Source organism: Lissotriton vulgaris, chromosome 1_2 (genome assembly GCF_964263255.1).
Source record: "Lissotriton vulgaris chromosome 1_2, aLisVul1.2, whole genome shotgun sequence".
Taxonomy (NCBI): domain Eukaryota; kingdom Metazoa; phylum Chordata; class Amphibia; order Caudata; family Salamandridae; genus Lissotriton; species Lissotriton vulgaris.
In genome coordinates, this window is record NC_141686.1 from 141,861,660 (window position 1) to 141,878,678 (window position 17,019).

The 17,019-nt window shown below is 44.4% G+C and overlaps 1 protein-coding gene across 1 annotated transcript in view; it reads right to left on the reverse strand.

Annotated features, from left to right (window-relative positions):
* The window catches only part of NUP205 (nucleoporin 205), a 967,082-nt gene extending 960,257 nt beyond the window's left edge, over nt 1-6,825 (reverse strand). Inside the window, exon 1 of the mRNA XM_086952983.1 lies at nt 6,763-6,825. Coding sequence (XP_086809109.1) covers nt 6,763-6,790 — 28 coding nt within the window. The 5' untranslated portion in view covers nt 6,791-6,825. The remainder of the gene's footprint in view (nt 1-6,762) is intronic.
* Nucleotides 6,826-17,019: the final 10,194 nt, after the last annotated feature.

Consider the following 17,019-nt stretch of genomic DNA (forward strand, 5'->3'; position numbering starts at 1 on the left):
TCCTTGATGTCTGCACTACAATCATGTCGTTCACAGGTCGCAGCAGCCTTTCCAGACAACACCGAGGTGAAGCCACACAAGATCGTCCCTGGTGATTTAGTGTATGTTCGTAATTTTGAACGGTCGAGTCCTCTGGAGCCCCGTTGGAAGGAGCCGAAGATCGTTTTAATGACTACAAGGACAGCAGTGAAACTAGAGGGCAGGAAGAACTGGCTCCACTCGAACCATGTGAAAAAATGCTATGGACTTCCGCCAAAATCTGATTCCCAGGACTGCCGCATTCCAATCGTTGATACTAAACTCCCCCTGGTAGAGAAAACTCCGTCCCAGGAGTACCGATCAAAGTTGAGGTCTAGTAAGTCAGACAGTTTAATTGTTTAAGTCCCCCCCTGGGTGAAGCGGTTAGACAGGTTCCTGACATGTATAAGCTAGACCCCCATAGAGAGAGAGAGATAGACAGGAGATCAAGAAACAGAAATATTGCAAGAATCTCCGAAGTAGATGTATTGTTACTTTAATTGTCATGTTCTTTTTGAGTCTTACGATTATATGCCTAAGCTATGTCTTACATGTATATTTTCCTATACAAGCACATTCTTCTTTCAATGACACTGCAGACCACACCTTTAGTGATCTGCCCCCTCACGAACTTTCTTACAGACTTGCGCTGCGCAATAATTCTTTCATCCGTATGTTACACCATTCCCATCAGACCAGCAATGCCACCATTTGCTGGGTATGTGGCCGACTCCCTCCCTACCAGAAAATGTCGGGAGCCTTGCCTCTTTTTCCTTACCCGTTTACACATAATGGTTCATGTGGTGCATGGTTTACATTAATGTCCTCGTTAGACAGTAAGTCCCAAGTTTCCCAAGGTAATTGGATATGGGGAGACCTGAATACCGTCATGCATAAGACATGTTTCCCTGACAAGGTGGGTCTTCCCCAAATGACAGGTACCGATCTAGAAAACGAAGTATATGGATTAGGTAATTTTACACTTAACCTCATGATTTTGAATGTTCAATCAGAAACTAGTTCGAACTTACCCTCAATTTCAGTTTTACCAGTGAAGGGTGATCTATGCGTTAGAAAGAATGGTTCAGTACATCTAGGACACAGCGATTGTAATACAGTTATTGAATTCAGTGATAAGGGCAAGTCTACATTCAAAGCTTCCCGACATTCCTATTTCATTTGTGGTCATACAGCTTATATAAATTTACCTCCAGAGTGGGATGGTACTTGTTACATTGCATTCTTACTGCCACCTGTTTTTCTAGCCCCACCTGATTACCATAGAAATTCTCATCTTATTCATGTTAGACCCAAGAGAGATCTACCGATTGTCGATTACACTGAAACGACATGGGAACAATACACAGATTTCAATAAAGGATTCTTCCCTTATTTAGGCACTGTCTCTAATAGTAAACTGATACGTAGATTGACCAGAAACCTTGAAGCAGTAGTGAATGAAACTACTTTTGCCCTAGGTAACTTAACGGACGAAGTCTGCTATGAGACTTGTCGTTCTTCAAAATCGTCTCATCCTTGACGTCATCCTGGCAGATAGGGGCGGGGCTTGTAGAGTCATCGGATCCAGCTGCTGTGTTTTCATTCCAAATAACGCACCGTCAGTATATAGAGCCATAACTCGGCTCCACAAGATTGCAAGTCAGATACACCAGAATCCAGGCACCTGGACCTGGTCCGGTTGGCTCTGGAGCGTGTTATCAGCCTGGGGATGGAAAGTCCTATCCTTCCTGGGAATAGTCCTTCTCATAATATTCAGTTGTTGCCTATGTTAACAATGTGGGCCAGCGATTTGTGGCCTGTGTGCTACATCATGTATTCCCCATCCAAGTCCACGTTCCAAATCCCGAATGAAAAAAGATGAACAAATGATGTTATATGAACAGATAGATGGACTCATGAAGATTGATGTATCCTGAAGGGTCCGTAGGGGACAAGGAGGGAATGAGGTAATTGAAATTTTTATGGTCAAGTGTGTCCCCTAACGTGTACCCCAACGGCTCAATGTACGTGCTTTAAGTACATGTAATTTCCCTCCATGACCGAATATGAAGACGCAAATACATTTGCGTCCAACGTTAACATGTCCTCTTTCAGATCCACCATGAATGGATCGATAATTCAGTTCCTAACCATACCATGCCAACGTCTTTACATGGTACACTTTTACGTTTTTCCTGGCTCTGCTGAGCTACACCCTGATTTCTGTCTCCGAGCCCTTTCTGCCTCCTGCCTCTGAAAGCTGCAGCATGGACGCGTATCCCTGACCTCTGCCTTACTTCCTGCCAAGCGAAGCGGTGCCTGGCTCAACCTGGCCTGCCTGCCAAGACCTTATTTTGCCTTCAAGTTATCTGTCCAGCCTCCTCGAAAATACATTCCTGTCTAGTGATTTAGGTAAACATCTCCCCGGCTGCAAAGCAAAGAGCAAGCTTTCCTGTCTCCATGCAAGTAATTTACAGTTCCCGTTGCCATAGTAGGCCCATGGCCCCTGCACGTAGACACGTAGACACATATGCACGCACTAGCATTCAGTATAGAATAGCCTCTGCCCGAGAGACCTTTTACTCCAGATAATACATCCTCCAAACATAAGATACCAGATATGGTATAGGTCCAGGTCATTCTGACATCCCAGACTTCTGTCTCCTCTACTAGTGTTAAAGTTCTCCCCAGTTACACGACTATGTCACGTCATGCTAGCTGCGCGCGCATCCGCACTTTTCTGCTGATCCTGCAACTTTCTCTATGCACCCACCCACATGTGACGATTCTTATGACGTTTCTCTGACATGTACAGTGCACGCCTCCGTGTACGCCTTCTTTCACGCCTCCTCTTACGCACATGTGTTCTTATCTTCTCTTGTTCACCTGTTACGCCTACTGTATTGGATTCAATTATGTTACTTTACTATATATAATGTGTAATGTTAATAAAACGTTGACTGTCCCTTCCCGAACCCTAGTGGTGACGGAACATGATCTCCAACCTCGAGGTTTTTCCATTAAAACCCGTAAGACTCAGATACCACGGACTCTGCCTCTCATTTTTATGAGCTGTCTTGTAATGATAATTATACGGAAAAATGATTAGGTAAAACTATTTACCACAGAACGCTCCACGTCGCACAATTTAAGAACAATATACGCAATGTTCCTTGTCTTAGACCCAGATCTACACGCCGCCCCCGCCGTCATGCTAGACGCAGCAAAGGCGTTTGACTCCATAGAGTGCAGTTACATGTTCCTCATCTTGAAACGCATGGAATTTCCACCTTTGTTCCTTGGTTGGGTATGAGTTTTATATGCCGACCCCCTCAGCATTGGTGTGTGTCGGGGGCTTGACATCAAAACCATTTCTTATCCATAGAGGCACTCGTCAAGGGTGCCCTCTCTCGTCACTCCTGTTCACACTGGTGCCCGAGCCGTTAGCCTGCATTATTCACCAGCGACACAAGAGTCAGCCCTCAATTTCCTACATAGTCCGGTTGGTATATAACTCTACGGCAACGATATGGTGTTATTTATTAGGGAATCGCTACGCTATGTAGCGCCGGTGTTGAGGGAATATATTAGATTCTGACTATTCTCTAGCCTGCAAATTAATTGGAACAAATAGAGAGTGATGCTGCTAACACCTATGACGACCCTCCTCCTCCTCCTCCTCCCCCACCTCAGTATGGACTATCCCCTGGTGTGGACTACGGACCCGGTAAAATATCTGGGTACATTGCGACCCTGAGATTGTAATTAAAGAAAACTAGGGCAGAGTATGCGCTTCCCTAGAGCAGCAGATAGATGGAACACGTTACCCCTGTCCCTTGCAGATCGCATTGTGGTAATCAAAATGGTCATACTCCAACGTTTTTTTATACTTATTCGGCAATATCCCAATCAAACCACACACATACACTCGGCATGTCTCAGTAAAAGACAGTGACGCTCATTCCATTCCCCTAGCTGGCATTCTCACGCACACGCGCAGAGGCCCGCCAAATCGAAATTAATACGCTGGACACGACTATAGCAGCATGGCAGGCTACAGGCACTGTAGCCAACAAGTTCCCTATATATGCTCCAGCACTACACCTTGCGCATCATACAGCATTATCAGTAGTGCGAGAGGAAGGCCCACTGAGGGCGTTGAGAGAGGTGGGTATATTCTCCATGCAGGATATCTATCCTGACGGACACTTTATCACTGCAGAGGACCTTCAGTATATTACTAACCCTTCACTACTGTTTAACTTCACCGTACACAGGCTCAGGCTGCGATCTTTACCAACGCTACTGGTAGCACCCTCACAGCGAAAGCTAGTAACCAAATTATATAGAGAAGTGTGGGATAAGAAAGTCACTAAACTGGATAAAAGCCTGGACCGCTGAAATTATAGATTAACACCACCACTGTTGGAAATGGAATGGGAGCATATATGTACAATAACCAGCACCCTTACGCCCGAACGGTAATTTGCGCATTATACACTTTACATATATTCACCAGATTATACCCCCCTGAAACTATATAGGTGTGGCCTCAGGGAAACATGCAACTGCAAGTGGTGTGGCCAATCCGATGCCGACATTTGGCATAGAACGTGGGAATGTAGACAGGTACTACTATTCTGGGAAGGGAAGGAGCATACAGGAAATGTCTGGGATTTTATTACAATGTACACCATCAATTTGTTTGCTTTGTTATGTACCTCATCTAAAAGGGACGGTGGATACGTTTGTGCGTATAGCCCCCAAAACTGAGAACTGGATTAAGAACATGGTGTACTGTAAAGAAAACCTTGCATTATATGCAGAAGAATTGCCTACAACGTCTAGGCCAAAGGACATTTGGGAGCCTTTAAGCCAATATCTGCAACAACTGGCTACCAATAGTTCACAGAGTAAATAGAGATGATGCTAACGTGTATAGGTGTTCTTGCTGCCGCAGATGCAATTGCTGATGCTAATAGGACATTTGTTATTAATGTTACTTTATGGTCGATTACAGGTTGTTTGTATGTCTAGTTATTGCTAGAGCTGCCTTGCAAGGCAGTAATATTGTACTTGAAATTTCAATTAACAGATTGAAATAAAAAAGTTACTGTTGTTTCTTTTATCATTTACACCTTAGGTAGAGGGGTGTTTTACCCTGAGTGGCACCAACTTTACTTTTCTGTGTGAAGGTTAATTTCCAATATTTATTTTGTAAGCCATTACATTCAGCAACTCTGAGGTGCGACCCTTGTATCCACCACTAACTTCCCTTTGTCCTTTATCTCGGTAACTATGATGAAGTCAGGCACACACCTATTAGGTCTGGTTTGACAGCATATCTGTCTGAAAGACCGAATGTTGCCAATTCTTTAAAATACAGAGTGGGCGTTGGTTCCACGCATGTGAGTATGCTCGCGTTTTTGGCTATTTGGTGTATCAGTCTGTCGTCTAGGAGGTGCTTCCACTGGACTGCAAGAGGGACTATTTCACATCTGAAAAGTAATCAATCATCCTGCTGTTTGTCAGTTTCAATTCTGTATCTCCAATATGGATGTTACAGAAAAGGCAATCATGGTCTGCTACTTTTACCAGCATTGCCAAAGCCAGTAGGGCATGATTTAATATAATGAAATAGCATTTGTGCACAGAACATTTATGAAAGTCTGTTTAAATGGGGTGGCACACTGAAACCAGACCCATCGCTTTAACCAATTATGTTTAAAATGTTACCAACACGCTGCATAAGCATGGGTGCCCAATCTTGGTGTTAAACCAGTTCAAAGGGTTGACAGCCATCCTTGACTTCATGTGCACAACGCTGTACTTTACTCTATGTCATGTCCTGAAATTCGGGACTATCCTTCCATATACAATCACAATATACCTAGTCTGTCGCTAGTTGTTATAAAATGTCCTTAATGTGTCATTCATTGTAGATCCGATGGTCGTAGGATCTCTATGCAAACTGTATCCTATATTTGCAAGGAGGGGGTTAATATAGCCATGATACCCTTTCGCACTTATGTAAATCCAACGTCACTTTCGATGCTGCAGTTTAACAATGTGGGATATACAAATCAAGAGAAATGTAAGTTTGGGAGAACGTCGTTCACCAGAAGGCTATGCATGTCAGGCATGGACTGGGTAGTCATTTGCTGTTGTCTGGCTTAGCTACGTTTAGCAATCTATGTAAGGGTAGGTTTGACCGGTCTATTATATACGCAGAACTACAAGTCCCAGAATGGAAAAGAGAAACTGACAGGACAGCATACTCATAGGACACGAGTCGGGGCTACAAGCAAGACAAACACGCGCAATAGGCAGAACACTATAAAACTGTTTCCAACATGGACAGTGCATTAGTTGAGACGCCATTGACTTGAAACAAGCACTATAAATGGTTTCGTTTCAAATAACCAAGTGCTAATTTGGCTGCCATTACGGGGTGCTGACAGTTGCGGAGTGACACTGACATTGCCAGGCAGTTGAAGAGAAAAGTGTAAAACGTTGGCCAAGCAGATGTCAACACTCACCGCCGAAGTCATAGAGTGGATCATAATGTAAAGAGGTCTGGATGGGCGCAGTAAGAGACAGAAACAGGTCGTAGTGGGTCCACAAGTGGGTCGTGTGAATGGGGAGAGTCACTGGATCAGATAGTAAGCTTAATTAATCAAGGTCCCTTGCTCCACACGCCCCTTTCACACTTGCCGGGGGTAAAACCCCTCAATCAGCACTTACCTGAATTTACCGCCAAGGGGGTCGCCATCTTGGTAAGAATCAAGCGCCGAAGAGAAACGAAAGAAGGACTAATACATTAAAGCCAGACACAGAAGACAGACTACAGTGCTTTGCAAAGACAAAATGAAAGACAGACCGTGCGCACGCGTCTGGAGTTCCGCCGAGACTAGGAAATTACGGAGTAGCTCAACCAGAAATATCAAAGTTCTAACAAATAGGCTAACAAACGACTACCTGTCAGCCGTGAAAGTTATATTGTTAGTCAGATCAACTTCGAAGTATTCGCTTTCATATGGACTCCACCGTGCCACTTATATCACGGCGATGTGCTTTATAATAACCCATTTCTGTCAATTACCAAATAGAGAATCCGTAACTGCTGTCCATTCTTACATAAATTGGCAAATGTATTTACTTTTCCTTTATATGCTACTTCAGCATACCTGTCAAGTTTTCAGATTGCCGACCTGTGACATTTCCATGCTTTCACTGTGAAAGGATGGTCAGTAACCTATTTGAATGTGAATGCACTTGTGGGAGAAATCTGTGCGTTCTAGTCAGGTCTGGCTCATAAAATACCATAAAAAGTTAAAGTGCTTGCTGCAAAGCACAACCTGTAACATGAAAGTTAAAGTGCTTGCTGCAAAGCACAACCTATAACATGAAGGTCACTGATTTATATTTTATGTAGACTGCTCATTGGGTAACTGAGTTTTATGCAAAAAGCAGTTACCGTAATAACTCCTTTTGAAATGAAGAGGTCATGTAATCTGCAGTTCACAAGTTATAATCATTGTGATAGAACTCAGGGGCATATTATCAACAACTAGCAATAAATATCGCTAAACACGTCTAGTGTGTTTTTCATTATCGCCGGAACACATTGCCATGTTAGCGGCGTATTTGCAACGATTTTGCCAACAGGCGATGTGAAATCCGGCGATATACGGCGATTTCCATCAATATCGCATGAAAACCAGCGATGTCAGAACTGTGCTGATGAAAATGTTGTAAATAGGGAGAAGTGGATGTAACCTTATAATCCACCTCCCATTATGCACATGGCTAAGTCGAGAATTTTGCAGACGTTATTTTTCGGCGAAATCTGCAGTTAGCGCGGATTTCTTCATCGCTACGCGTGTTCTGCGCCGGCTTGTAAATACCTTGATGTGCGGTTAGCGATTATTTTTGCGTTGCTTCCTGAAGGTACGCCTACTTTGCATCTCATTAGCTAGGCGTTTGAGAAACGGCTGTTAACATGCGCTAATGCATGTTAGCGCCGCCTTGTTAATAGGGCTTTTAAAGCCAAAAAAGCAGCGAGATGGCCCTTGATAATATGCCTCAGAACTGGCATCTAGTAGATGCAGTCAAACGACAAAGCATAAGTGCAAAGCTTTTTTTCCTACCTTTCATTACACTACTGTTGCTAAAAAAGGGCTATTTTGAGAAGTAATAAAAACTGCCAGAGAGCAACTCTTTACTGTAACGTGAAAATCTGCCTGCTCCAGCAGCTTCTGAATATTGGAAATATTAGAAATACTTGCTTTACCTCGCACATTGCACAGCTTTTTTTTACCTTCCCGTTTTTACTACTAAAGAGACTGGATTCTTATATGCAACCTTATATACAAACTCGTCCCAAAGGGTACCTCACAGAAGAATATAGAACAACAAATATACACCTAGCCTGTGGGTGCTCCAGTGTCAGCAAGCTTGGAGTATTTCTTGCTGTGAGAAACATCTTTTTACACAAGGATCTGTCTCCAGCCTTAGAGAGACACTTCAAAGAGAACTGTCCCACCCAATGGGCACTTTACAAAGGTAAAATAAATGTAATCAGCAGATGAATAATGAAGAAATATGCATGCCAGAGAGGCAAAAATATCGGTGCACAGAAAACAGCATTCTAAACTCTACCTATTTTAGGTTGCCGGTTGGATATCTGTAACTGACTACAGACCACAAAAGCTCCCCAACGGTGCCAAAGCCACAGGGTATCATAAGCAGCCAAACGGCCCTCCCACAACAACAGTGAGGCTGTTCAAGAAGAGAAAATATGAATGACGTCCTTTTCCCCCTACATTATCATAATCGCTAGCATTTTGACAAATTCAACGCTTGTTTCTATACAAAGGTACACATGCATGCACAGTGCTTGGAAAGAGGCCTACTTTTTATTTGTAGCCTCTGGCGGAACTAATCACCTAATATAATTCCTTCATTTTCTACAAAAGAACGTATGAAATATATCAATAGTATTTGTGAAAGTATTGCTGCAAGGAGGACACTGATTTCAAGATAACTTTCTTATTCAAGGCATTTACTTAATGAAATAGTATTTCAAAGCAGCAAGTGGTGAGTCACAAAACGGTAATTAGTGTCATAATCTGTAAATTCATTATAGAGACATATCTAAATTAAGAAATAAAGTGATAACTAAAATTGGGTGAATAAAGTCTCTGCAAGTGACGGATAATGGGCCCTTCTTTGGGCAGCAGTAGAAAAACCATTTTTAGGTACCAACAATTATTCATTTTAGCCCAATTTGTACATCTCTCAAATTAATAGAATCCATCATTGGATTTGTGGTCTAAACCCCAATGGGTTTTTTAATCTATCTTTCTTTAAGAGGTATGGTGTTGGTCTTAGATAGTGAGAGTTGGCGCGTTTCGGCCTCCAGATATGGCAAATTCAGGACAGTGCGGGACCGTAATCACCCAAGTCACAATTGGTTGTAACTAAAAAAGGAGATTTCCAGTGTGGAAACTCAAGGGGCCAGTACAGATTCCAGGGCCAAATATCATCAAAAGTATGTGAAAAACCCAAGTGGCACAGGTAATGTGCGTCCATTCAAGTTGTAAGTGGTTGCTGTGAGTGGCAGCTACCTCTTGTCAATGGTTTTTCATTATGGCCTAGGAATTTCCTGGGAGCTGAATTGGGTCACGTCCGCGATCCACAACCTCTCTATAGTGCCTGGAATATTTGGTGAATAGAGGAGTTATGACAATTTATGGCTCGGTGCCACTTCATCTGCTGCACCATTCAAATCATGACCCTAATGCCTGCAAGATAACTGCATTTGTGACTGCTTGTTTCGTTTAAAATATAGCAATATTAGGTGTTTAGAGGAGGTATGATAACTTTTGGGCCTGATGTCACTGCACCTACTGCACCATTCATTTAATGACCCTGTTGCCTGAAAGATAACTGCATGTGTGACTGCCTGTTTAGTAGTAAAATAAAACAATATTGGCGTTTAGTGGAGTTATGACACATTTTGGCCCTGTGCCACTGCACCTGCTGCACCATTTAAATCAAGCCCCTTTCAACTGCAAGGTAACTGCAATTGTGACTGCCTGTATAGTAATATGATATAGTGATATTAGGTGTTTGGAGGAGTTCTGACAACTTTTGGGCCCAGTGCCACTGCACCTTCTGCACCATTCAAATCATGACCCTGTTGTCTGCAAGGTAACTGCATTTGTGACTGTCTGTTTAGTAGTAAAATATAGCAATTTTAGGTGTTTAGTGGGGTGCCAAGAGCTTTTGGTCCTCGTGTCACTGCACCTGCTGCTCTATTGAAATCATGACCTCGTTATCTACAAGGTAACTGCTCTTGTGTTTGCCTGTTTAGTTGAATATTTTAGCAATAATCTGGGTTTAGTAGGGTCTCTAGAGCTTTTGGCCCCGGAGCCACTGCACCTATTGCTCCATTCAAATCAAGTCCCTTTTAACTGCAAGGTAACTGCACTTGTGGCTGCCTGTTTAGTAATAAACTATAGCATAGCTCTTATATATTAACTTTATTTTTAACATGCAATGTTTATTACAACATTTAGAATTTGATCATAATGACCATAATGACCACATAGATTAAATTGAAAAAAATCAATCCGATAATGCCTACAAAGTGCAAAGGAAGGTACTCAGGCATGAATAGGAAATGCCACAAAAGTTCTAAGGCTAAAGCATCTGCTTTACACAACTAAGTAATACATAACAAGCATTCCAGCATACTGTTAGAAGCTGTCTGCCTTTTCTGTGGGAGGAGATCTTATCTTGACAGTGAATGGGGCTTAAACAGTGTGAACAGCTTTTGTCGACATATCTTAAGTGCTGCAGCCAGGGGAAGTTGACAACAACAAACAAAGTTCCACACAAATGTGAATGATCACCGGAATTTGGTGATTTAGATGTAGGGGGCCTACATTTTACAGAATCAATAAATTTACAGATTCGGTAAATTTACTGATTCTGTAAAATACCGATTGGGTAAATTTACCGAATCAGTAAATCTATATGTAGGTGGCACTGCAAACAGTGCCAGAAGGCCCCTAAGAATTTGTTATTTACCATGTAATACTATTGCATGGTAAATAACGAATTCCTGTGTACATGCACATCTGTGCATGTACACCTGTGCCATGTGGCACACAGACATGCCCTAAGGGCATGTATGTGTGTCACATGGCACACAAGCCTGAATCAGGGGTGCAACAAGGTGTCAAAGTGACACCCTGTCCCTCTTGTCAAATCGGTAATTTTACCAATTCGGTATTTACCGATTCGGTAATTGCCATTGGTTCCTATGGGCCTCAAGGCCCATAGGTATCAATGGCAATTACCGAATTGGTAAATACTGAATCGGTAATTACAGACTTCTACAGATTCGGTAAATTAATCGGTAAAAATACCTACATAGCATTTACCGATTTGTAAAATTTGGTATTAACGAATCGGTAAATGCATTTACCTACATCTGGCCCCTAGTGTCTTACCCCAAGATCAACCGCGTGATCCCTGAGATCCGCTCGGCTACCGAGGCCCATCAGGTGGCATCCTCCGCCATAGCACAAACTTTTGCTGACTACTACACGAACCTTTACACTGCTCGCCCCCTGCCGTGCCGCTGGCGGATTGGTTGGAGGGGACCGGGGACCAGCTGCCGTGTCTCCCCCGAGAGACTGCGGAGACACTAGACCACCCCTTCACCCCAGAGGAAATTCACAGGGCAATATCACTCCTGCACCCCGGCAAGACACCCGGTCCGGATGGTTATCCCCAGGAGTACTACGCGACCTTTTGCGAGATACTTGTTCCCCATTTAGTGGAACTATTCAACCACGTAACGGAATCGGGCTCCTTCCCACCAGAATCAGACATAGCCACCATAGTGGTCATCCCAAAAACACAGCCGCCCTCCCTGGATTGCGTGGACTATCGTCCGATTTCGCTGATTAACACGGAGCTCAAGATCTTTGCTACGGTGTTAGCCCAGAAACTCGGACCCCTCCTGCAGGAGTTGGTTCATCCCGACCAATGCGGGTTCATGCCTCCCAGGGGCACTCGTCACTGCTTCCGCCGCCTCCACTTGGCAATGGCCCACCGTGATCGCCTAACCCCGTACCTGGCGTTGCTTTTCATTGATTTTGAAAAGGCGTTTGATTTGGTGGCCTGGACGTATCTGGAAGATGTGTTGGAGAGGATGAGCTTCGGCCTGCCCTTCCGCCGCCTGGTTAGGGTACTCTACACCAAGTCCGGGGCCCGTGTTCTCATTAACGGTGAGCTTTCCGAGACCTTCCCAATCCGGAGGGGCACGCAACAGGGGTGTCCACTGTCACCCCTGTTGTTCGCACTGGTGATGGAGCCCCTGGTGACGCTCGTCCAGCACTACCCACTCATTAGAGGATGGGCCTGGGACTCGAGCCAGGTTGACAAAATGCAGACAACGTTCTGCTTTATCTGGCGGACCCAGACACTTCCCGGCCCAGATGCTTGGAGATCCTCTCCGTTTTTTGAACGGGTCTCTGGGCTCCGGTTAAATCCGGCAAAATCAACTCTGGTTCCCCTGCATCCCTCCTGGGCCTGCTTTGACTGGCAGTCGAACATTCCCCTATGGAGGCAGTCGTTCAAATATCTGGGCGTCTGGATCACCCTTTTGACAGAGCTCGAATGGGCTTTAAATGTTGCACCTTTGGTCACCCAGATGAAGTCCGACCTCAAGAGGTGGCAGACCCTTCACCTTAATCCCCTGGGCAGAAGTGCACTCTTTAAAATGATGATTCTCACCCGCTTCCTTTACGTTTTGCAAAACATCACCATCCACCTCCCGGGGAGTTGGTTCCGATAACTGGACGGCGTTCTTAGCCGATTTCTATGGGGAGGAGGGAGGCTGCGTTTATCCCTAGCGCATTGCCGCATCCCCCCCTTCGATGGAGGCATGGGAGTGACCAATATCCACCACTACTACTTGGCCACAAGGGTTCTCGTGATCCATGATTGGCTTGCAGGCGGCTGGTCTGACCCTGCATTTCGAGTGGAACTTGCCACGACAGATTTTGTGCAGATTCAGTCCTTTCTGTACGGCAGCCCGATACCGCAGGCCCTACCCTCAGTCACGAGAACGGTGCTCAGGGCTTGGCGCACAGCTCTGCGTCATGTGCGGTGGAACCATACGCTCACTCGACAAACACCGCTCTGGAGCGGAACCTGTATGGGTTAGGTCTTGTCCCTAAAGGGGTGCCGCCGGTGGGATTTCAAACACGGCCACCTTCAAAAGGGAAGCTAAGACCTTCCTATTGAGTAAGTTCCTGAAATAGACAAGAAAGAGCAGTACCGACAACGATACAGAAGGAGGCCAAAACGAAAATCAAATGGGGAAAGGAGAAAGTCTATCAGTATAATGAAGATAATCTGAAGGCTCTCCACTTACCTGTAATTTTTGGAGGTCGAATGCACAAACAATGTGGCTCCAAGACTACAGTAGTACGACTTAATGTGGCGCCAAATAGAATAGCTCTAGGATAACATCTTTGACAGACAGAGACTTTATAGACTTGTAATCCTAACAATGGCAAATACTATCGTAAGAATGTATCGCCCCTTAGCACATTTTTGATTTATTACCTCACAGACTGATTCCTAACCTACCTCATAGCTATATGGAACGTTTTGGTACACTGTATTTATACCTACCTACATCTTCATATTTATGGTTATGTCTACATAAGATGTATCTCTAAAATACTGTGTGTTATTCTACCTCATGTTATCCTATATTAGTATATCTGTATCTATAAACTACCTCATGCTATTCTACCTCATGTTATTCTATATTAGTTTTTCTGTAAAGCGCTCTGATACCCAAGGGTCAAGTTTGCGCTATATAAAACTTTCTAATAAATAAAAAAATAAAAAAATCCGAGGGCAATTTATAAAAATAGTACTTGGTTGTATTTATTTTGTAGAACAACACAACTTCGTCATAGGTAAATACGTTCTTCAATAGAAATACTTTTCAGTTTCAGAAATTGACACTGAGCAATTTTCAGACTTTGCAATGTTAACCTTTGGGAGGAAGAAAACATTCCTCATACATATGGATAACATCGACTTATAGGGCCAGTCTTCTGAAGTTAAGATCAGTATTGGGCAAGGTTCAATTCAGCACCAAAAGTGCCCCACCACCAGCGCAGGTGCGGTCAAGGGAGGGTGCAAGTTCAAGGTCAGGCACCCTATACAAATCAATGGGATTGGGGGCAATCAGACAGAAGTTTCTTACAGGTAAGTAGCAATTATACAAAAGATGGCCATCAAGGGACAAATTCTCTATTAATTCACCCTCAATAGTATATTATTTATTATTAGGAACCGGCGATCACTTTACATATCATACTCTTTAGATTCTCTCCAAAGAAAATGCACTCGACAATTGTAACTAATTTGTTCATATTTTTATTTTTCTATAGCACATTTTGAACCAATTGAGGAACCTCTTGACTCCCGCTCAGATGTGAAATTGGACAAAGGACATGGAAGAATCCTCCCCTCTGTTCAGCCCCTCCTCTGGGAGGCACCACTTGAGTCAATTCAACCCTTTCCCTAGGGTACTTTAGGACTAACCTGCGGGTGTCTCTTCAGATTCCTCGTAGGACAAGACTCAAGCCTGAAACCACTTCACTCTTCGACAATCTGGACACTTGGACTGAGCTTGACTTCACCATGAGCCGAGACTGCATCAAGGAAGACTATGGGCATCAAGGGAAGTAATTGTCAGGATCGTCAGTAGCACAAGATAATATTAACACCACTAACCGTTGACTTGGGGCCAGCAGGAACGATGGTAGTAGATATTTTTCCCAGTTCCCTAAAACACAATCCCCAACTGAGGAAGAGAAAACCTACTGCGAGAAGTCGTGCCCGGGGGAAAAGGGAAAAGGGAGAAAATAATAAACTGGACTGCAAGTGCTCTGGTCCTGCTCTGGTCTGGTCTAGGAGCCCAGAATACGCCCTTCAGGGTTGCACCTATGTAGGACAGGAAAGACACAACAGGGATAAGGAACCACTCTCACTAGGCAGACATATAAATATAATACGAAAAGTATCTGCACTCACCTAGTAAACTGCAGCAAGAGTCCTATGAATAGACCAGACAGCATATATAATTTATGCAAAGAAACTAGTACAGTGTAAATATTCTTGGGGTATAACAGGAGTATATAGTACTCTAGGTAGCGCTTACTTTTCATACTGTTGAAGGCACAGTAATATGTAGCACAACCACCCAGTAGTATTAATCTCCAGACATCACAAGACTGTATTAAAAGAAATACCCCTGTACATTAAATCATGTTATATGGGGATAAGTACATACAGTGTAGCAAGAACAATGTCTCCAAATAGCAGTACCAAGCACATTGCTTGTCAGCGCTTCAGTAGTACTGCCAGGTTGTCCACAAAACAAGGGGGTAAACAATTCTCCCTCTGGTTCTAAAAGCGGTGGCTGGACCGCTAGGCTAAACAACCAGGAAACACCTTGAGAGGGGGTGAATAACTCAGTTCTCTCCTGATTTTCAAAACAGGTAAATAAATGGAAGAAAGCGCTCCAGCACGTCTTCCTGAGTCACGAATCAAATAATGATATATACGCAATTGCACCGCTCAGCATAGAAACGCTTCGGCGTTCTAATAAACACTGCGGGCGCGGAAAAGAATTCACAGTACACACAACGGAGGGAAACGCTCCTGCATTCCTTCCATAATACCTGCTCCTTCTATACAGCGCAGCTCGAGTCTTGAATTGGGGGTTGATTCCTACCGGCACTTCTCACGGTAAGAACGGGCTGGAAAGACGCTGAAAGTGCTTCGAGCTGAAATCGGCAGGGAGCACCATCCGCCATTACATTTCTTCAGACTTGAATTATCAAGCACCTTCCTCATGAGGAGGAGGTGCTTAAGTATGGGGCTTTCTTAGTCCGTTTCTACTGCGCCCCACTGCCTGCTGGGATTTGTAGGATCTACACCTTTTTCTCTGCCGCCCCTCTAGTGGATAAATACAAAAGCGCCGTGGACGACCCTGAAGAGTGAAAACCTGATGGGTGATCGCTACAGTAATCTCCCTTGGAGTGAAGGAGTCACTCACCTGCATCTGCAGGCACCTCAAAGAAGCTGAACGGTCTGCTACCCCTGACGTCCCATGGACTTTGAAAGGCTCAGCAACACAGGTAGTGAGTCTGCAACTCCCTCGAGGCCTGACCTGTCCTTTCTGCAATTTTGAGGGCAGTATACCTCATCGGAACCGCTGGGATCAAACCCCTGTGCACAGCATTGACTTGTCATTGACAAGGCTTGTTGACTCTGCACTCCAGAGACCTTTGGGCTACAAGAAGCTCCAGCCTCCAGCATCTCATCCTGCCATGTACAGCATCCTCACTGCATCATCTCCACGTTGGGCCTTCCTTCTTGGTGAGCTGCTCGAGGTCCTCTTGTGCCTTTGGCCTGTGGGTCCTCCTGAGGGCCTTCTCCTGCTTTAGTGGGCTCCCCTGCTTACTTGGTGCCTTCTCTGACTCTCCGGCTTGTGGTAAGTACCTTGGACCTTGCTGGTCCCAACGTTGCTCATTCTTAGTTCTCCAGTACACTTGCAGCTGTCAAGACTTGTTGGTGCTCCCGCCAGACAAAGACCCACTGGTGCTCGACTTCTGATGTGGGACAGCTTGTGCATGGCTCCTGGTCTTCCTCAACATCGCCTGGTCCTCACAGCTGCAGTGACAAGATCACCGCCAACACTTCTGAACTGTCCGACATCTGTTGGCATTGCTTTTATGTGCCTCTTGGTCACCTCAGAGTGGCATAAACTCTATCCCCTCTGCTTACAGGTTCTGCTCTTCCAGAATCCACCCTTGGATTCTTGCACAGTCTTCTCCAGCTGCATCTTCTTCGAAATTCTCCAATGTGGTCTATAGTGGTTACCAACATCAC